The 18,590-nt window shown below is 41.1% G+C and overlaps 1 protein-coding gene across 1 annotated transcript; it reads left to right on the forward strand.

Annotated features, from left to right (window-relative positions):
• The first annotated feature begins 74 nt into the window (after positions 1-74).
• On the forward strand, positions 75-6,942 carry LOC119742044 (UDP-D-xylose:L-fucose alpha-1,3-D-xylosyltransferase-like). The gene is made up of 3 exons (XM_038218061.1): positions 75-335; positions 4,045-4,142; positions 5,913-6,942. The coding sequence occupies exons 2-3, from the start codon at positions 4,079-4,081 to the stop codon at positions 6,689-6,691; spliced, it is 843 nt and encodes a 280-aa protein (XP_038073989.1). The 5' UTR covers positions 75-335; positions 4,045-4,078; the 3' UTR covers positions 6,692-6,942.
• The last annotated feature ends 11,648 nt before the right edge of the window (positions 6,943-18,590 follow it).

The raw sequence follows: 18,590 nt of genomic DNA on the forward strand, positions 1-18,590 counted from the left end.
TGATCGGACGGCCGTAATCAATACAGTAGTGTCCATGTGTACTAGCATTCGCTCTGGCTGATGCCAAAACCTTCCCTTTTCTACGATCACCGCGCACAGACATATATTTTTACTTGGATGATTCTGGTGGCAGTGTAGAAGAGTGTAATTGGTATTGTATCGATTAACAAGAGGAATATAGGCGCACGGACGGAGTTATTTATTTGCTCCAGGATCGGTACGATCATCGAAGGGTGATCGACCACCGGTCTCCGTACAGACGCATGGATTATGGATCGTGGATTTATCATATACCCCCATGGCCGACACAGGCTGTACCCTGCAAGTATGCTGCGGTGAGTGTTTGTTTATACCTTGGAAAACGCAACGTTGCACAATACCCATAAACCCAATAAAAATGACTTTAAAATAATTCTTCAAATAGACAATCGTACTCGTTTCAGTCTGATCAACGCAAAGGTCATTTTTGCCATCTGTCGCTGCTTTCTGCTTTCGAGCATTCGGAAATCCAATTACTTTTTGTATCGATCGGATTAACTTCGTAACAATACTAGTGCGCTGAATTGGCACGCGCCCTCTCCCGTTTATTGTTGGGGGATTAAAGATCCGACCAGCTGGTCGTTCACAGGGACTAACGTATGAAACTCATATTCGGGCTAAGATCCAAATGTACCATACAAATATATATATATGTTTTTTCCAAACCTTATGCAATCTTTCCCATAGAATTGGTCAAACTGTACCCGGTCCCTTATACCCACACCTATTCATCCCATCCATTCATTAGGTTAAACTGTGTTAAAAATTTCCACATCCCTTAATTCATATTTATATTTACATATTTCCATATTTACATATTTATGTGACCTTTACATATTTCTAGGCCCAAGGTCAAACCGTACTAAGAAGACTACCTCCACTACTTGTTTAAAATGTGAAAATCTGCCCCGTATAAAATATGTACAACTACAAAAATAACCAGGCCTAATGCCGTTAAAAAACGGCGAATGTTCCGAAACTAACTGCGCGCCGGCAAAAACACCGTGCACACACAACCACTTTGACCGACAAGTGCGCACACAGGCCCGGCAAAAACAATGTCACCGTGCACGGTACGTCCACGTTGACCGGCGAGTGCGCAAACAGGCCCGGCAAAAATGATGTCACCGTGCACGGTACGTCCACGTTGACCGGCGAGTAATTGGGGGGGGGGGGACTTCCTGGTACAGTTTGATCTTGGGCATAGAAATATGTAAAGGTCACATAAATATGTAAATATGGAAATATGTAGATATAAATATGAATTAATGGGGTTATGAAATCCTGGCACAATTTGACCTATTGTATGGATGAGATGAATAGGGAATAGGTGTGGGTAAGGAACCGGGTACAGTTTGACCTATTCTATGGGAAAGATTGCATAAGGTATGGAAAAATATTACAATTTCAATAGAATATGTATCTACATGTAATTGCAACTGAGTGGTGCAATGTGAACGAACAGCTGGTCGGATCTTTAATCCCCCAACAATAGACGGGAGAGGGCGCGTGCCAAGTCAGCGCACTAGTATTGTTACGAAGTTAATCCGATCATCCGACGATACAAAAAGTAATTGGATTTCCGAATGCTCAACAGCAGAAAGCAGCGATAGATGGCAAAAATGAATTTTGCGTTGATCAGACTGAAACGAGTACGATTGTCTATTTGCGAGTACGCACACAGGCCCGGCAAAAACGATGTCACCGTGCACGGTAAGTCCACGTTGACCGGCGAGTACGCACACAGGCCCGGCAAAAACGATGTCACCGTGCACGGTAGCCACGTTGATCGGCGAGTGCGCACACAGGCCTGTCATCGTGCACGGATGGCCACGTCGAACGGCGAGTGCGTGCGCAGGCGCCTGGCTCCCTCATCTTCCGTTTCACAGATTTTGTTTTCGAGTACGGGTACGAGTTGACTCGGATACGACTTGACTTGGGTACGACCTGACTCGGGTACGACTTGGCTGAGGTGTAAATTTTGGGGTACGAGAGGACTCGGGTGAAGTATTATAGGTACAGTCTTCCCTTTCGATTTTGCAAAAGTTGTTGAGTCAATCAGACAGAATGTTTAGTTCATTTTTAATTGGTTTCAGAGAGTCGGGAACGAATACAGTTTTTAATGTGCAGTTAGACCATCCTATTTCGTTTAAGGGGCCATCCAAAATTTTCAATGTTTTTAAATTTGGATTTTTTTTCCAAATTGTTTTGACCCACCTACCCACCCCTATTTTCGATTAAATAAAAAATGATTTGTTAAGCAGTATTAAAAATGCAAATACATGTATAGTGGTGTTCCCAACGTGGCGCACTTCGACATTTACGCCGACTTTCCTCATCAGTGTTGCCAAACTTCTTTGTTGACAAACTTCAAATTCATTCAGTGAAATACTGTTACTTTTACCATATTAATGCTTGCTATTTAAACTCTGTGAACAATTTGGGTTTTATACACGAATTCCAATCATGGACTATCGGTCAATCGTGCACGTATTGTTTGTGCCCTTGTCCTAGGTCCACGATAACAGGTGTGTAAATACTCATCTTTACACATTATATACTACAGGCCATTCTGTATGACTGTACGTTTGTCTGTCTGTATTGGGGACGAGGTTGGAAAACAAACTCGCATAAGGAACGCTGGTGCATAGGCAAGTCAAAATATCTAGCTTTTTGTTTTTTCTTGTTTTTTATGAATAGTGAATTTGGGTTTTCAATTATTTACCTTGACCCACCCACCCACAATTTGGAAAAAAGATCCAAATTAAAAAAAATTCAACATTTTGAATGGCCCCTAAAGGTATAGGCCTAGTCCATCATTTGTAACTTGTGCATTTTGTTCGTTTAAAGCAACAAAAGTGCTCAAATGCTGTATATTTCGAGAAAAACAGCATTCTAGGATCTCCATTTCAAATCAACAAACCTTTCACTTTGTTTGCATAACAAATCTGTCTTTTTTATCAATCTGACCCTTGACATTTTTCAAGACAAAAGGATTGATATATTTTTAATTTTTCCTTCTCAAACAATCGTATTTTTTTCGTATATAGATAGATAAACTTTATTAAAAATCCAAAACTGGAAATTACATGTTGTCGTCTCTCATTAAAAATATAAAAAATTCAACATACGCTACAATATTCAGGAAAAAAAAAATATGGAGATCAATGCGTGTATTCCAGGGGTTAATATCACGCAAAGCACGACAGGAACCAATATGGCGCAGCAAGATCGTACCCATTGAAACGAGGTTGGGTTCTAAGCGGATTAGTGTCTATTGTGTAAACATAGTGTAAAAAAGCTTCCAGACTCTATATACCCATACATGGATTGCCGGCATCTATATATTCATTTATTACATTTTCAAAAGTTAAACTTCATGCAAAAGTGAAGGCAACAAATTGTAGAGACGTTCATGTCTATTTTGGAGAAGTTACCGACATAAAGTACATTTTAGGTCAAAAATCATAAATTCAATGTTGTGCCTTGGCAATGGGACAAATTAGCAAAATTCTTTTGACAGCTCATGGCAAATATAATTGAGTAACAGGGGCGGAGTTAGCTTTTGGGACGGGGGAGGGGAGGACTTGATATGATGGGACTCAGGAGGGAGGTAAGTGAATGCGTGCTAAAGGCACGCTCTGCTGGGGGTTCGGGGCATGCCCAGAAAATTCCTGAAATTTAGGAACTTTAACATTCCATTTATTATTCTGCCCCTTGTCAGCGGCTGAAAGGGCGGGGGCGGGGTTGCAACCTCCTTGTCTGTTACGCCACCGAGTGAAAGTTCGATTGCTAACAAAAATGACAGGGTTGAGAATTGACATGCCAATACTTCCTGGAATATACAGAACAACTGACTCATTCTGTTACAAAACTCCCGCAATGTATTACGTGTAACTTCTAGCGGCCAATGACATTTAAGCTTTTAAAGTGCGGATCTGTTCTCACAAAAAGTCCTTTGATGTCCGAATTGACCAATGCTTGTAATTTTTTTTTGATTCACAGTTTTGCTCCTAAATAGGCGAAGACGACAACCAAAATGCATAGGCCCCCTAAACACTGCTTCGCAGCTTTTGTTGTTGCAATTATTATTCTGATAAGCGGTAAGTCAAGGCTCGAACTGAAGCTTGAAAGAGCATCTATAGATTGCCAGTTTCTAATTTTGCCCTGTTTACTTCCACAGGCTAAGAGCCTACAGGGTGAGTCAAAAAGAAAGTGACCGAATTAGAAAAACTATTAAAAAAATGTGTGGCTTGCCAACCATTTCAGAAATAAATAACAGGATAAAGTACATGGCATTGGCTAGTAACTGTGAACATTTTACGTAATTTGCATACTCTTTTTCCAAGTTATGTCTTTTTTATTATGAAGATTAGAACATTCAGCTGTCCACCACTTATCGATAGGCGAAGCCAGCGAGGGGTAAGGGGGTATTTGCCCCCCCCCAATATTTTTTAAAGACTGCCCTTTTCTATTCAAATGCCTTTTTTTCACCAGCGCTTACCCCCCCCCCTCCATATTTTGTAAAAAGTGCCCCCCTTTTTTTAACAAGTGACCTTTTTTCTGAAAAATTTTCCTTTTTAAAAAAGAAGTCGTGCCCTTTTTTGTGGCATTTGCCGTTCCAGGTGCCTTTAATTTGACTTTCGCGCATGTATCGCCCTGAAAAGCACCATATATTGTCAGTTAGTGTGCACAATCGTCAGTTTTGAACAGCGCCCCCATCGACAGATGGTACCAGACCCTTTTAAGATGTACTTCATCAACCTCGTCCCCAGGGTGTCGAGCAGTAGGCCTACGCGCCCACCACTACCTGCTCTCTCACCCTGGTATTGGATCATTTGCATGTGCAAGATTTTTGAACACGTATGCAAATGAGGAACAGTCTGGTGCCTCGATATGCGTTACACATTAGCGTTTGTTTTTGTATGCGGTGTCTGGGGTAAAAACAGAGTCAATTCGTAGCAGCGCGAGCACGGCGTGAGTTACGAAAACACGATTTTTGAAATCAAACTGTTACGATCTTATCGAGACAACATGCAGTATCATATTTCATAATCATATGAGCAAATTGAAAAGGAAATTAGTATTTTCGAGAAGGCGTGGACGAATGATCGCGAAAACACGTACTGCACGTTGTAAATAATAGCACCAAGTGCACGATAAAAATCCATTACTAGCCAATTGCGGTATCCAATCAGGATACAGGAAGAAAGTTTCCTATCCAGGGTTTACTATTGGAAACGCGGTTGGAAATAAAGTAAGCACTGGGGACGAGGTTGGTACTTCATTGGTACATCAAAACAGTAATTAATAATTGGGGTCACTTTCTTTTTGACTCACCTTGTATATTGGATTAATTTTTGACTCGGTGCAGAATAATTGCATACTTTATTGTATTTCTGAAATTACGATTAAGATTGTCAAAGAAACTAGGGCCAGTATTGATGTTTGGAGCTCCAACTTCAAGAGTTTTTTTTTAACGATAGTTTGGTAATGATTAAAGATGTATTGTTCGTAAACTTCAACAAGTAAGTTATATTCCTCCTGACGAATTTTAACCTTTTTGAGATTTTATTTACAGGAGCCAAAAAAACACTTCCTATTTTGGTTGCTTTTTCCACACATAACTGGAAACCAGTTTACCCTACAAGAACCAAATGCGGGCCTTTACTAATTTGAAATTTATACAAAATTATCTGATAACTAAACGTTGGTCAAATTTGTGGTTAATGTCCCATTGTATAGTGAATATTAAACGTTAATTGCATTGCTACAACCATTTTGAAACAAAGTGTACTTTCTTTTTAGCTGGGTGAAGTTTGAAAAAGCTTCATAATCTTAAGTGGCGTTTTTGTTGTTTGTTTTGACTACAGTGGGTTGGTTAAAATGGAACTCACTCATCAACACATGCAACGTTGTCTTGCCTCAAACGGTTGTTTACTCCACCGCAACTTGCTCCTCCCCAACTAAGCAGTATGTGCCGAGATTGGTCCTCACAACGTCCAATGAGAAGCTCGTGGATTTCACCGAAAATCTGTTGAGGAGTATTGAGAAAACAAAAACCTACCCTGTCCTGATAGTCGACGCTGAAGACGAGACGTCCTTGAGGGCGCTTTCAAATCACACCTATCCCAAACTGCACTTCAGAAATTCGCATGACGTCAGTAAACTGAAATTATTGCTGGAGTACCTTCAACTCGGTTTGGAGGTGTTTTACGTCAATGCCGATGCGTACTGGTTTCGAGATCCTTTTCCTTATTTCGAGGGAAGTTTCGACTTCGCTCTAACAAAGGACAGGCCGCGAGTGTGGAATGTTGGTCTGGGGTACTACAAACCAACGCATCGCACACTGCAATTCCTGAAACGGTGGATAGAGCTCTTAGAAACTACGAAAGGAAGCAAAGAGCAGGACATCTTGAACAAACTGCTTTCGTCGAGGTATATACCGGATCTCAAGATCAGACTTCTGAACAGTGAAAACTTCCCTAATGCTGGTTACTTTTTCCCAATGTACCCGGCCTTAGAAAAGTGCCGAATAGACACAAGCGATACCATTGTGTTCTTTGCCGAGTACATAGCAAATCACACGGAGAAAAAAACGGCGTTACAGAAATGCAAGATGTGGATTAATAATGGTACCGTGGGATTTTAAACAAAAGGCACTGTTTTTTTTCTCAGTGAAGTAGAGATAATTAGTTGTATTGTCATTTGCTTTAAGGACTGGACACCACATAACACCAGGGGTGCTGTTCATTATACCCAAGGGCGGGATTTATCAGGATTGTCCCTGATTTTAGGAATTTGTGTCAGGACTTTCGTAATATCATGATTTTTGAAGAATCCCTTTTGAAATCTGGAATCCTATAGGTTTTACCGTAATATTATTGTGTTTTTACCTATACGAAGGAGTTTACGAACCACGCAAAAGGGATATTGTGTGGGGTACCTGTTGGTAAAGGCAAATATATATATTATTGACCTTACCTATACGCTCCGGGGCGCTAGGTGACCCTCAAACACTCAGCTGATTAGTTCGTGGATATTTCGTTCTCCCTCAAGTTCACTCCCTGGATGCCAATGTACACGAAACCTACTGAAACCAGGGCATTGAATGTTTTCTCTATACTGCTCGTTCTCGATTTTTCAAAACTATTTAATACAATTGAACGGTTGGAAAATTCCAAGATAACCAAACAAAATCCGTATTTTGTTTCTTACCACACAAATCTGAGGAAATGATCCGATAGCCCATATCCCCCGGTCAGAAAGTGAGAGGCAATATTGTAACCAACCATCCTACAGATGTAGTCGCTTGATAAGGCCTACTTTCTTCAATAGGCATTCCTTTTACAGTATGGAAAACATTCTCGGGTTTACAATTTACTGTTATACCGCGCTTCTTAACTTTACTTAACTATAATAAGGCCTGTTTCAGTTGTGCTTATGTCGTGTCGAATGAAATTGAATTCAGCGCGACGTTAGAACCGTGTAAGCACGACAGTGGTTTCAAGCATCGAACTTAATCACAAACGCCGATCGAATTCAAATACATCTAACATGGCGGACCAAAATTTACTAAAAAAACGCGATTTTGTGTTCTTCAGTCAAATTGGAGTTGCATGAAGAAAACTAATTTTGCTTTAGAAGGTTCTCCTTAAACAAGTAAGGTACTGATTCCCGGAGGAAAGCTTTACTGGTAAGCTTTATCTGTACTCTTTTTGTTGTCAAGGCCAGATGAGAACGTTACGCTAATTCCTCATCTGTCAATGGGTGCAAACCGGTAAATAGGCGGAAAATTGTCAATACGCGGCCAAATCACAATTTGTGTACCCAAATAGAGCGTCAGAGCATTTTGCTGAACATGAACTTGAAGGTTTATAAAAAAAAAATGGGTGGAAGCCATGCACTGGAGTGTGATCTCGTATTTTTGTAAAATTTTCATGAAATTGCGCCCTAAAATTGCTCTAATTTCCAATGGAGCGCAGGCATTATTTTTGAAAATGGCGATGGGCCACCTGACTTCTTTTCGGGGTGATCATCTTTGGATGGAATTTCTCACAAAAGTTACCATAAATTATGAAAGAACAAAAAATGAACAGAAAATAAAAGATTATGAAATAAGCTTTCATTTGATGGGTGCTGTGAGTAGTTTTAGTTATTGTTTGGAAGCACGCGTAATTATTATTGAAGTCTATAAATAAATTAAGTAAGTCTTAATTTTATGGATGACTGGTCATTCTATTTTACATAACCATGAAAATGCAAATCATAAGTACAATGGAAACGATTAAAGTTAATGAATCAAGTTTCAATGAGTAGGCCCTATGCGATGAAAGGAAGATCAAAGGGAATGGCAGATAAAGGTTAACTAAAATATTATGAATAAAGCTAATGACAATAATTACTTGAATTAAATCATTTGGGCAGTTGACAAAGCATAACGTCAACAGGTCTTTAACCAAATTAAATTGTTATCTGATATTTTCTAACTATCGAGATGATAGTAAAATTAAGACACTTGACCAAGCAACAAAGGTCAATAATCTTATAAATCAGATTAAATGATGTTTTTAGTCTAGGTATCTCTGTTAGTCTAGGTAAAAAAACTAAAGCAAAGGATGTGATAACTTTAATTTATGAATATAATAAAGTTATATTTAATTATTGAAAGACTCCGTAACCCCACAAGTCATGCTGTAATTCAGAATTACTTATTTGGTGAATAAAATGACATAAATGGAAAAACACCCCTGGGATTCTTGAAAATTTTCCAAAGGTCGCCAAATTTGTTAATGTGTTTGTTTGGTGATTATTTGTTTACTCGCACACACGTTGCGAGCATGTGCATACCTAAACGATGTTCACTGCAGTAGCACGACGCGCGGTTTTAAACGTCGTGCTACTGCCCGTGTCGAATACAATTTCAATTCCAAGTTTGGCCGGCCAACTTCGAATTGAAATTCTATTCGATACGGCAGAAGCACGACGTTTGAAACGGCGATGAGCACGGCAGACCCTTGTCGAGCTAAAGTCTTCTGCCGAGCCGAAATCAATAATTGGTTTCAATCGTCGTGCTTGTGCAGTGTCGAATAAAGAAAACTCAAGTTTATTTCTATTCGACACGGCATAAGCACGACGTCTGAAACAGGCCTTTGCAGGGTGGCTTCATTTTCAGTAGGGGCACTCAATGAGATATTACCAATGCAAACAAATTTCTGTTTCAAGTTTAAGGGGGTTAGGAAAGGCCTCAATGGAGGAGGGACAAACCAAATGCTCCTCCCCCTTGGCGTCACTCTATAAAGGTTATTTGGCAGAAAGAATGGAATCACTACTTCGATATCTATTTGGGCCATCTCCCAAATTTCTGAAGCGTGCTTAGGACAGTAGGCATTTCGATGATAATGACAATGATTATGAAAATGACGATGACTACAATGCCGTTCTTAAAATGTTCTTTTTCAGAATAATCTTGGTCACAATGCTTATTAAGTTTGCGCCTTTGCTATTTGATATTACCTTAAGTTTAAAACATGCAAGCAGGCCCGGATTGTCAAAGAGGCACAGTAGGCACTGTGCCTAGGGCTTACAAAAAAAAGGAAGCGTACGAAAATATCGCAGTGCCATAAAAAAGGGGCCTACCCACACACATAAGTGTGTATTTGCCTGCAATCGGGGACCCCCTATTGTCCCGCTTTTGCTTGTACTTTAACTTTTTGGAAGACGTACCTCCCATATGTTTTGTACACATTGCCAAATTGGGGACCTTCGGGAATTGGGGACCCTATTTATCCTCTATTGTTCAGCGTCCCTATATTGAATGCAAAAATAAACTCTCTCTCTCACACACACCCACGCTTACATAGGCATAGAAGTGGGGTACTTCCTTTGTTCTCGTGTACTAAACTTTTGCAACGTCACACACTAATTTCAAAATAATCTTTTAACCTGAATTAATTTCCTGAGCTGAAATTCGGACTTAATATCCCTTTTCTAAAACTCTTCCATTTGCGACGGATTATTAAACCCACCTTGGAAATTCCTAGTTTTTGAGTAAAATCCATATATCTATTTCGTGAAAAACTTGTGGGGTACCAAAACGGTACCCCGCAAGTCGGTGGGCATTCCTTGTGGGGTACCTCCCATTGTTCCGGTACCCCACAAGGCAGTGTTTGTACACGCACACACCCACGTTTGTTTTACATACCTAGTGTGGACATTCCTTTGTTTTTGTGTAGTTCAGGAAAACCATTGAAAAAACTAATTTTTCTTAAACTGTGAAAACTCTTTCAACCCAATTTTTTTCTTATTCCCTTTAGTGTTTCTCTTTATTTTCCACATATAAACCTAACCCCAAAATGCCTCTAAACCTGTTTTCCAGAGAGGGGAAAACCTTTTGTGGCCCGGTGGGCAAGTCCACACAACGTCGCTGTTTCCTGGTTAATGTGGACATCTTGTGTTCGGAATTCCACACAGCTAATGTAATGCTTGTCTACCCTAGCAGACAAGTGTGTATTTACCTGCAATCGGCACACCCTATTGTCCCTCTTTTGTTTTGTTTGAAGACCTCCCATATGTTTTGTACACGAATCCACATTGAGGACCTTTCGGAGATTGGGGACCCTATTGTCCTCTATTGTTCAACGTCCCCTATTGAATGCAGAAACAAACTCATAAACGTGTACAGCCGCTTAGTTATGGTGTAAATCGAGGATTTTCATTTGTTCCTCAACCCTTTTCCTCTTTTGCAACAGCTCTCGTTGATTTTGTTGACGTTTTCTAACCGAGAAGTCCTCAATTTGGTTCCTGTCCTTAATTCATCGATGATTTGCACGTGTGTATATACCGTAAACAAAAGCATATCGTTACATAACTCGTGTGGACATTCCTTTGTTTTCGTATAGAAAAACTAATTTTACTCACACTGTGAAAACTCTTTCAACCCAACTTTTTCCCCTATGATTCCCTTGAGCACGGGTAGCGCCAGTATCACCCTGGGAGGAAGGTACACTTATCATCATTTATGCTTACGTCACCATTTCGCCACGGAGGTCATTTGGCATCACTGGAAAACATGAATTATGCAGTACGTATGCACATGGATGTCCCGGATGATGGTAGTAGATGCATGCCTTGTTGTGAACACGTGCATCACATGCACCGCGCTATACTAGCGCTGAGCGTGGACTGAGATCAGGCGTTATGTATGGGCTCCTGAAAACTGTGCAGAAGCCTTGAGTGTAAAACAGTGTTCGTTTCATTTATTTAAATTAAACAGCAGTACAGGGTGAGTAATAAAAACGCTGAACCCAAACCCCCGAAAATGTATTTCATATTAAAAAAAAAATGTAGCACCAAAATAAGTAAAATGACTGGAAAACCTATTCCAGAAACTACTTTTAGATAAAAAAAATACTGAAAATGCTCAATCCGTTCAAATAATATCACCATTAAAACGCAATGACCCTAAAACCTGTTTCGTCAAAAAAGAGCAATTTATTGTGCCATCATTCTGACTGCTTGGAACAACGAAGAAATTGACACAGAATACTTGTTTCATCAACTGTCAACAATTAGTAGTAGTAGCTGTAGTACACAATATCTTTATTAACAACCCTGGTCATTAGCAGTTCGCAAACAATGCATGATTTATAAAATCCACTTTTGGTAAATGATGGGCATTCAAAAGAACTTTGTTGAATGTTTTCAACTTTTAAACTGAGGTTCAACTTATCCCTCAGTGGTGATGTTTGAATTTGAAAACAAAAGTTAATTGACAAAGTTAAAATCAAGTTAGTTGTTCAAAGCACCGGCCGGCCAAGTTAAGATTTTTAGCACTTTTGTGCTAAGAAACGAAAATGGTCCCCCCCTACGGAAACTTCCAAAAGTTGATGAACATCACTGACATTGCTGTTTTTAAACTACTATACGGGCCACGTACAATTCCTTGTAAGTTTGCATGGACATGGAATATCAGAACTGAAAGTTTCGTAGAAAGAAACGGGAATAATATTGTATCAAGATCCTCTATCTACAACAATGAATAAATAAGAAAGAAAAAAAATGCATTGTCGATGACGTTTTTGTTTTATGTCGTTCAAATGTAATGTAATTTGATCCGGTTCGACTTAACTTTTTTTCACTAGCCAGCCGGGCTCACTACTGAATGTGCTTGCCGGCCGCGTTGTCACTTATAGAGTGTCCTAAGGCAATCTTGTCAGTGTTTTAATAAACAGATCCAATAATTTTACCATAAATTGATACAGCAACAGATTTGCTTTCTGAATGCAATGATTTATTTCTTCCTTTCTTTTCATCTTTGCCCGTAGCTGTAATTATGTTTGACTCACCAAACGGGCTAGTTAGACCATGGAGGAATAAACCATCCATGGTTTGACTTGCCCGCCGCTATCTTGACCATAGACTTTGCTATAGTCTATCGTTTGCATACAAGCCAGTGCCTACATCTGGCGCATGGCCTCCTTGCGTCGGCCGTTTGCACGGATCTGCATAATTCATGTTCTAGCAACGTCATACGACTCATCAACTTGGTGACGTTGGCATAAATTATGATAAGTGTACCTTCCTCCCAGTGTGATACTGGCGCATGGTGCTACCGTTTCTCTTTATTTTGCGACAAATAAATGTAACAAAAGAATTCCTCTGAACCTGTTTTCCAGCGAGGGGAAACCTTGTGTGGACTGGTTTATGTGGGGATCTTTTGTTCGGAAGTCCACACAGTGCATGTAATGCTTGTACATCTTTGTAAACACCGGCAATCGTGGACCTTCTATAGGTCTCGTTCAAATGACGTTTTTCCTACAGACCATCCACGTCAACCTCGTGCCCCGTGGGTACGATCTTGCAGCGCATGTTGTTTCCCATCATGCCTTGCGCGATCGTAACCCCTGGAATTGTGTAATTTAAATATACCAAAATACGGTACATTATAATTAGGGCTGCAGTTCATCCGTTTTACGTGCCGACGCCATCTTTAAAATGTTAAAAGTTGTGATTTTGAAGAATCAATCCTTTCAAACACAACGTTTGGACGTTGTGTTAATTAGCAAAGATTTGTATTAAATGTACGTACCCCTTTGGTGCCTTTACAACCACAGATACAGAGTTTTTTTTTTGCGAAAAACGCGGCCGACATAATCCATATCGTACAGGCTTCGCGACTTTTGAATCATAATTTTTTTTTCGTACGTGACGTTACGTGCAAAGCTAAGCACGCGAGCGCGAGCGCATTATGGGCGCGCCCGGCGTGCAATCTTCAAAATGCCCGCACAGTACGCTGTGAATAGCCATTCAGCGTCATTTACGTCATCATCACAGCCAGGGGTTAGTGTAAGGAACGAGCACCCGCCCCTGGAGTCGAGGCTGCATCCACGTGCATCGGCATTTTGAGCGTCAACTTGCATAATGCGCATCGGCTGCATTGTATTTCGAACACATTTCGAGCAACAAGCGCGCGGGTTTTTAACATTTTCAACACTGCGCAATGCGTGCTTGATTGCGTCAAATACGCAGTTGCATTTTCTCCTACAGATATGGCCGTCATTGAACGAGCTCTCGTGATTGTCCCTAATCCCCATTTACTTTATTTAGCAACAGTTCTCATTGGTTTTGTACACGAATTTCAATCGTGGACTATCGGTCAATCGTGGACGTATTGTTTGTGCCCCAAACCCATAGAGCTATACTTACTAGAGCGCTAACTCGCCATTCTTCGTCAAAGATCGACACACCTGGCACGTGGCATCAGACAGACAGCAGTGGAGGACACTTACAGAGAGCGCGATGTCAGGGCCCAATTTCACGGCGCTGCTTAACAGTTAGCAGACAAGTTGTGTTTAGCATAGCAGAAAAATTTGCTAACCTTAAGCACTATTTCACGGCGTTTGTGTGCTAACGGTCGCGCCAGCATGGAGATTTCTATTGTTACATCACTAAGTTAAGCAAATTTTTCCTCGGAAGTTAGCGTGCCTTTTGCTGTGCTTATGCTTACCGTCTCCGTGAAATAGACGGAGGCTCTGTTAGCAGAAAATCGTGTGCTTATAGCAGCGCCGTGAAATTGGGCCCTGCAGAGCCCAATTTCACGGCGCTGCTTAACAGTTAGCAGAAAAGTTGTGTTTAGCATAGCAGAAAAATATGCTAACCTTAAGCACTATTTCACGGCGTGGAAGCGCTAACGGTCGCGCGTGCATTGAGATTTCTATTGTTACGTCACTAAGTTAAGCAAATTTGTCCTCTGAAGTAAGCATGCCTTTTGCTGTGCTTATGCTTACCGTCTCCATGAAATAGACGGAGGCTCTGTTAGCAGAAAATCGTGTGCTTAGCAGCGCCGTGAAATTGGGCCCTGGGCGCAGACATTTTGAATTCATGTTCGTGTTTGTAGAACATAATGAAATTAGATGGATTGAATTTTGAACGTGTACTCTACATGCAACGCGCAAGTAGAACACACGCAAACAACTTTAGCGCGTCGACCATTGACTGTTCAAAAAACGTGACGGCAAAAAGCATCTGCAGCGTTGCGCTGTGTGCGTAGAGCAAAATGACACGCTCATTTGCTGATCGTGCGTTTCGGTTTTGGGCGTATTGGCTTCGATAACGCACCGGTAAGGAATACAAACGCAGATATGCAAATAGCCGTACAAAAGCCGTACAAACTTTCTAGGTCTCCATATGTTTGTGCACAAACATGGATGCGCCCAGCAGGTCCCAATTTCACGGCGCTGCTTAACAGTTAGCAGAAAAGTTGTGTTTAGCATAGCAGAAAAATTTGCTAACCTTAAGCACTATTTCACGGCGTGGACGTGCTAACGGTCGCGCGTGCATGGAGATTTCTATTGTTACGTCACTAAGTTAAGCAAATTTTTCCTCTGAAGTAAGCGTGCCTTTTGCTGTGCTTATGCTTACGGTCTCCATGAAATAGACGTAGGCTCTGTTAGCAGAAAATCGTGTGCTTAGCAGCGCCGTGAAATTGGGCCCAGGCATTTCTTTGTACACGAAGTTAGCGCTCTAGTAATATAATATAGCTCTATGCCTAAACCTCTAAATTTGTCCTATCCGCTCCGTTCACAAGCACCCCCTCACCGGCAAAGAAAGTACAGCTGGGAGTATTTGCCGCGAAGCGTGGCCACTGCGTGTAAATAGAACAAATCCCCTGGTGTACGCGCGTCACACACAAGGAACGGTGCGCGTCAACCAGTGAAATGTACCGCCCATGGGGCGTCGTTGTTAGGTAAAAGGGCGCCCTCTTTTGGTAGCGCACGGAGCTCATAGGCCCTTGTTGCCAATGTTTACATACTCACCCACACGCAGAGAAAAGTTTTCAAAAGTTTTTAAAAAGTGTTTAAAACGTTTTATAAAAGTTTTAGGGTTTTCAGTATTTTCGATTTCACCAACTGACGCTGTACAATGTACATCATGTAGGCATATAGACCCTCCGTATATACATTTTACGTGTAAAGTCTGTCATTCTGACGCCAACCATGGGCGTCGATCGGTGGGGGACGGGGACATGTCGTTCCATCCCCAAACTATTTTCGTCCCCGCCCAAAAATGTTGCCTTTATTTGATTCTATAGCTTAGAATAGCTGATTCAGTTACTCCACACTCGAAAATGATGTTTAAAGATATAGTCCATCATTTGTAATTTGTGCATTTTGTTCGTTTGAAGCAACAACAGTGTTCAAAATCTAATGAAGGATACTGAACAACTAACCTGATGAAGTTTCAGCTCAGCTTCAGCTGTATATTCCGAGAAAAACAGCATTCTAGGATCTCAATTTCAAATCAAAAGTTGCTGAATCATGTTTTGAATTGTTTTGAATGGCAGCTATAGGCGATGTCGCGCACTGATCCGACAAATTATAGCAACCGCGCGCGCCTGTGCGTCGTGCCAATGCTTGCGCGCGCTGCGCCGAATTATAACAAAACGAACTACTAAATTTAAATTTTGCTACGGTGCGTCTTAAGACGCACCGTCGGAAAGGCCTTCTTTCGTTGATTACTTCAAAATAATAGCTTGCCAGAAAGAATTATTTCACAGGGAGTTTAGTCTTCTTACTATCTTTCAACCAAGTATGTTTTTCAACAATAATACGCCAGTTACTTTTTCGGATGGCTGCAAATGATGGACTATAGCTTTAAATTATGATCTTTTGCTAAAAGACACTGTGTAAGTGGTCAGATAATGCCCCGGGTCGCAACATAGAGCGTCTAGAATCCATTTTTGGCGGGCCCTTAAGCGGGCCGGACCCGTTTAGGCCTCGAACTTGCATTAGTTCTGATCAACGATACACATGCATGTACCACCCAGATTGACGCCCTCGGTGCACAAACAGGCTATTGCACAGCTAGGACCTATACCACTTTGGCCTGGCTTGATTTGTTCAGTGCTTCGTATTTGGTGCCGTTGCCTAGGGCGGAGTAGGGCCTACGGAACACTCAGGAGCTAGGGCCTACGAAACACTTAATCCAGGTCTGCTTGTAAGGATCCTTGCCTAACTATTCAAAAGTTAGGATTTCGCTTAGTGTCGGGAAATACATGTCTTTCAATAAAGGCCTTAAATTTGCATTCCTTGTGGTTTTTTAATTAGTAAAATGTTTCCCTAAGGTTGAATTTTGGTCTCCAAATAAAGACATTGCCACCGAAATTTTGTTGTGTTTTTTTAATTAGTAATTTTTTTCCCCAAGGTTGATTTTTGGTCTCCCACTAAACACATTGACACCGAAAATTCGGGGGGGGGGGGGGAGGGAGAGTAAGGGGGGTATTTACCCCCCAATATTTGGTAAAGACTGCCCTTTTCTATTGAAATGCCCTTTTTTTCACCAGCACTTACCCCCCAATATTTTGTAAAGAGTGCCTTTTTTTTAACAAGTGCCCTTTTTTTATGAACAAGTGCCCTTTTTAAAAGTAAGTGGTGGCCTTTTTGGTGTCTTCAGCCGTTGCGGGTGTTTGTTTGCTTAATTTCTCACCTATATCGCCGTTAAAAGCAGCATGTATTGTCCGTTAGTGTGCATAAACGTCTGTTTTGATCAGCGCCCTCATCGACGGGTGGTACCAGCCCTCCCCCACTATTTGATTTTACGGACGCCAAGTGTCCGTGGGAAAAAAAACCGTGTCTACATTTCAGCACAGATGTGCAAGTGCCCTTCTCAATAATACGCCACTGGGGGGGGGGGGGGGGGGGGGGGTAGCAGACGTGCAATATGATACATCATGGTCTTTATTTTTCCCCAAAGGTCCCTTTGTTAATGTCATCGTGACGTCACAACAATTTGTGTCTATATAACACGTCCCGGAATACCTGCATACCGAGTTTGAACCCGATCGGACTTCCGGTTATGTAGATACAGGGCCATGACGTCGAGTGGCACTTCAGATGGTGCTTTAAGTGTGTGCCATGTTTGAGGTCGATCAGATTTGAAAAACAATCCCAAATTGCCCTGTAGAACGAAAACACGTATATTATCCTATGGGAACGAACCAAAAAAACCTCGAATGTTCATACGTGTTCAAAAATCTAGGCGACTAACACTTCCTGACTTCAATAATATTTTCTTCAGCATGTAACGGAATGATTATTAGGACATAGTAACAATCCAAAATTGATACTATTACTCGAAAATGCCTCTTCATGTAACAATTTTCGAAATAGGCCTATCTGTATTGTTAAAGCCAGAGTCCATCATTTGCAGCTATCCAAAAAGTAACTGGCGTATTTATTGTTGAAAAATATACTTGGTTGAAAGATAGTAAGGGGAAAACTCCCTGTGAAATAATTCTCAACGAAAGAAGGTCTTTCCAACGGTGTGTCTTGCACAAATTACAAATGATGGACTATATCTTTAACAACACAAAAACAAAGGAAACCACACTAGGTATGTCACACAAACGTGAGTTTGTCTTACATACGCAGTGTGGACTTCCGAACAAAAGACGTCCACATAATGTAGGTAGCACCGACGTTGTGTGGACTTGCCCCACGTCCACACAGTGTTTCCCCATTTCTGGAAAACAGGTTTAGAGGCATTTTTGGGTTAGGTTTATCTGTAGCAGAATGAAGAGAAACACTAAAGGGAATCATAGAAAAAAAATTGGGTTGAAAGAGTTTTCACAGTTTGAGAAAAATGAGTTTTTTCACTGGTTTTTCTTAACTACACGAAAGCAATGGAAAGTCCACACTAGTCATGTGAAACAAGTATGCGTGTGTGTGTGGGTGTGTGAGAGAGTTTGTTTCTGCATTCAATATAGGGACGCTGAACAATAGAGGATAAATAGGGTCCCCAATTCCCGAAGGTCCCCAATTTGGCAATGTGTACAAAACATATGGGAGGTACGTCTTCCAAAAAGTTAGTACAAACAAAACAGGGACATTAGGGGGTCCCCGATTGCAGGCAAATACACACTTATGTGTGTGGGTAGGCCCCTTTTTTATGGCACTGCGATATTTTCGTACGCTTCCTTTTTTTTGTAAGCCCTAGGCACAGTGCCTACTGTGCCTCTTTGACAATCCGGGCCTGCTTGCATGTTTTAACTT

Source organism: Patiria miniata, unplaced genomic scaffold (assembly GCF_015706575.1).
Source record: "Patiria miniata isolate m_02_andy unplaced genomic scaffold, ASM1570657v1 HiC_scaffold_5, whole genome shotgun sequence".
NCBI lineage: Eukaryota > Metazoa > Echinodermata > Asteroidea > Valvatida > Asterinidae > Patiria > Patiria miniata.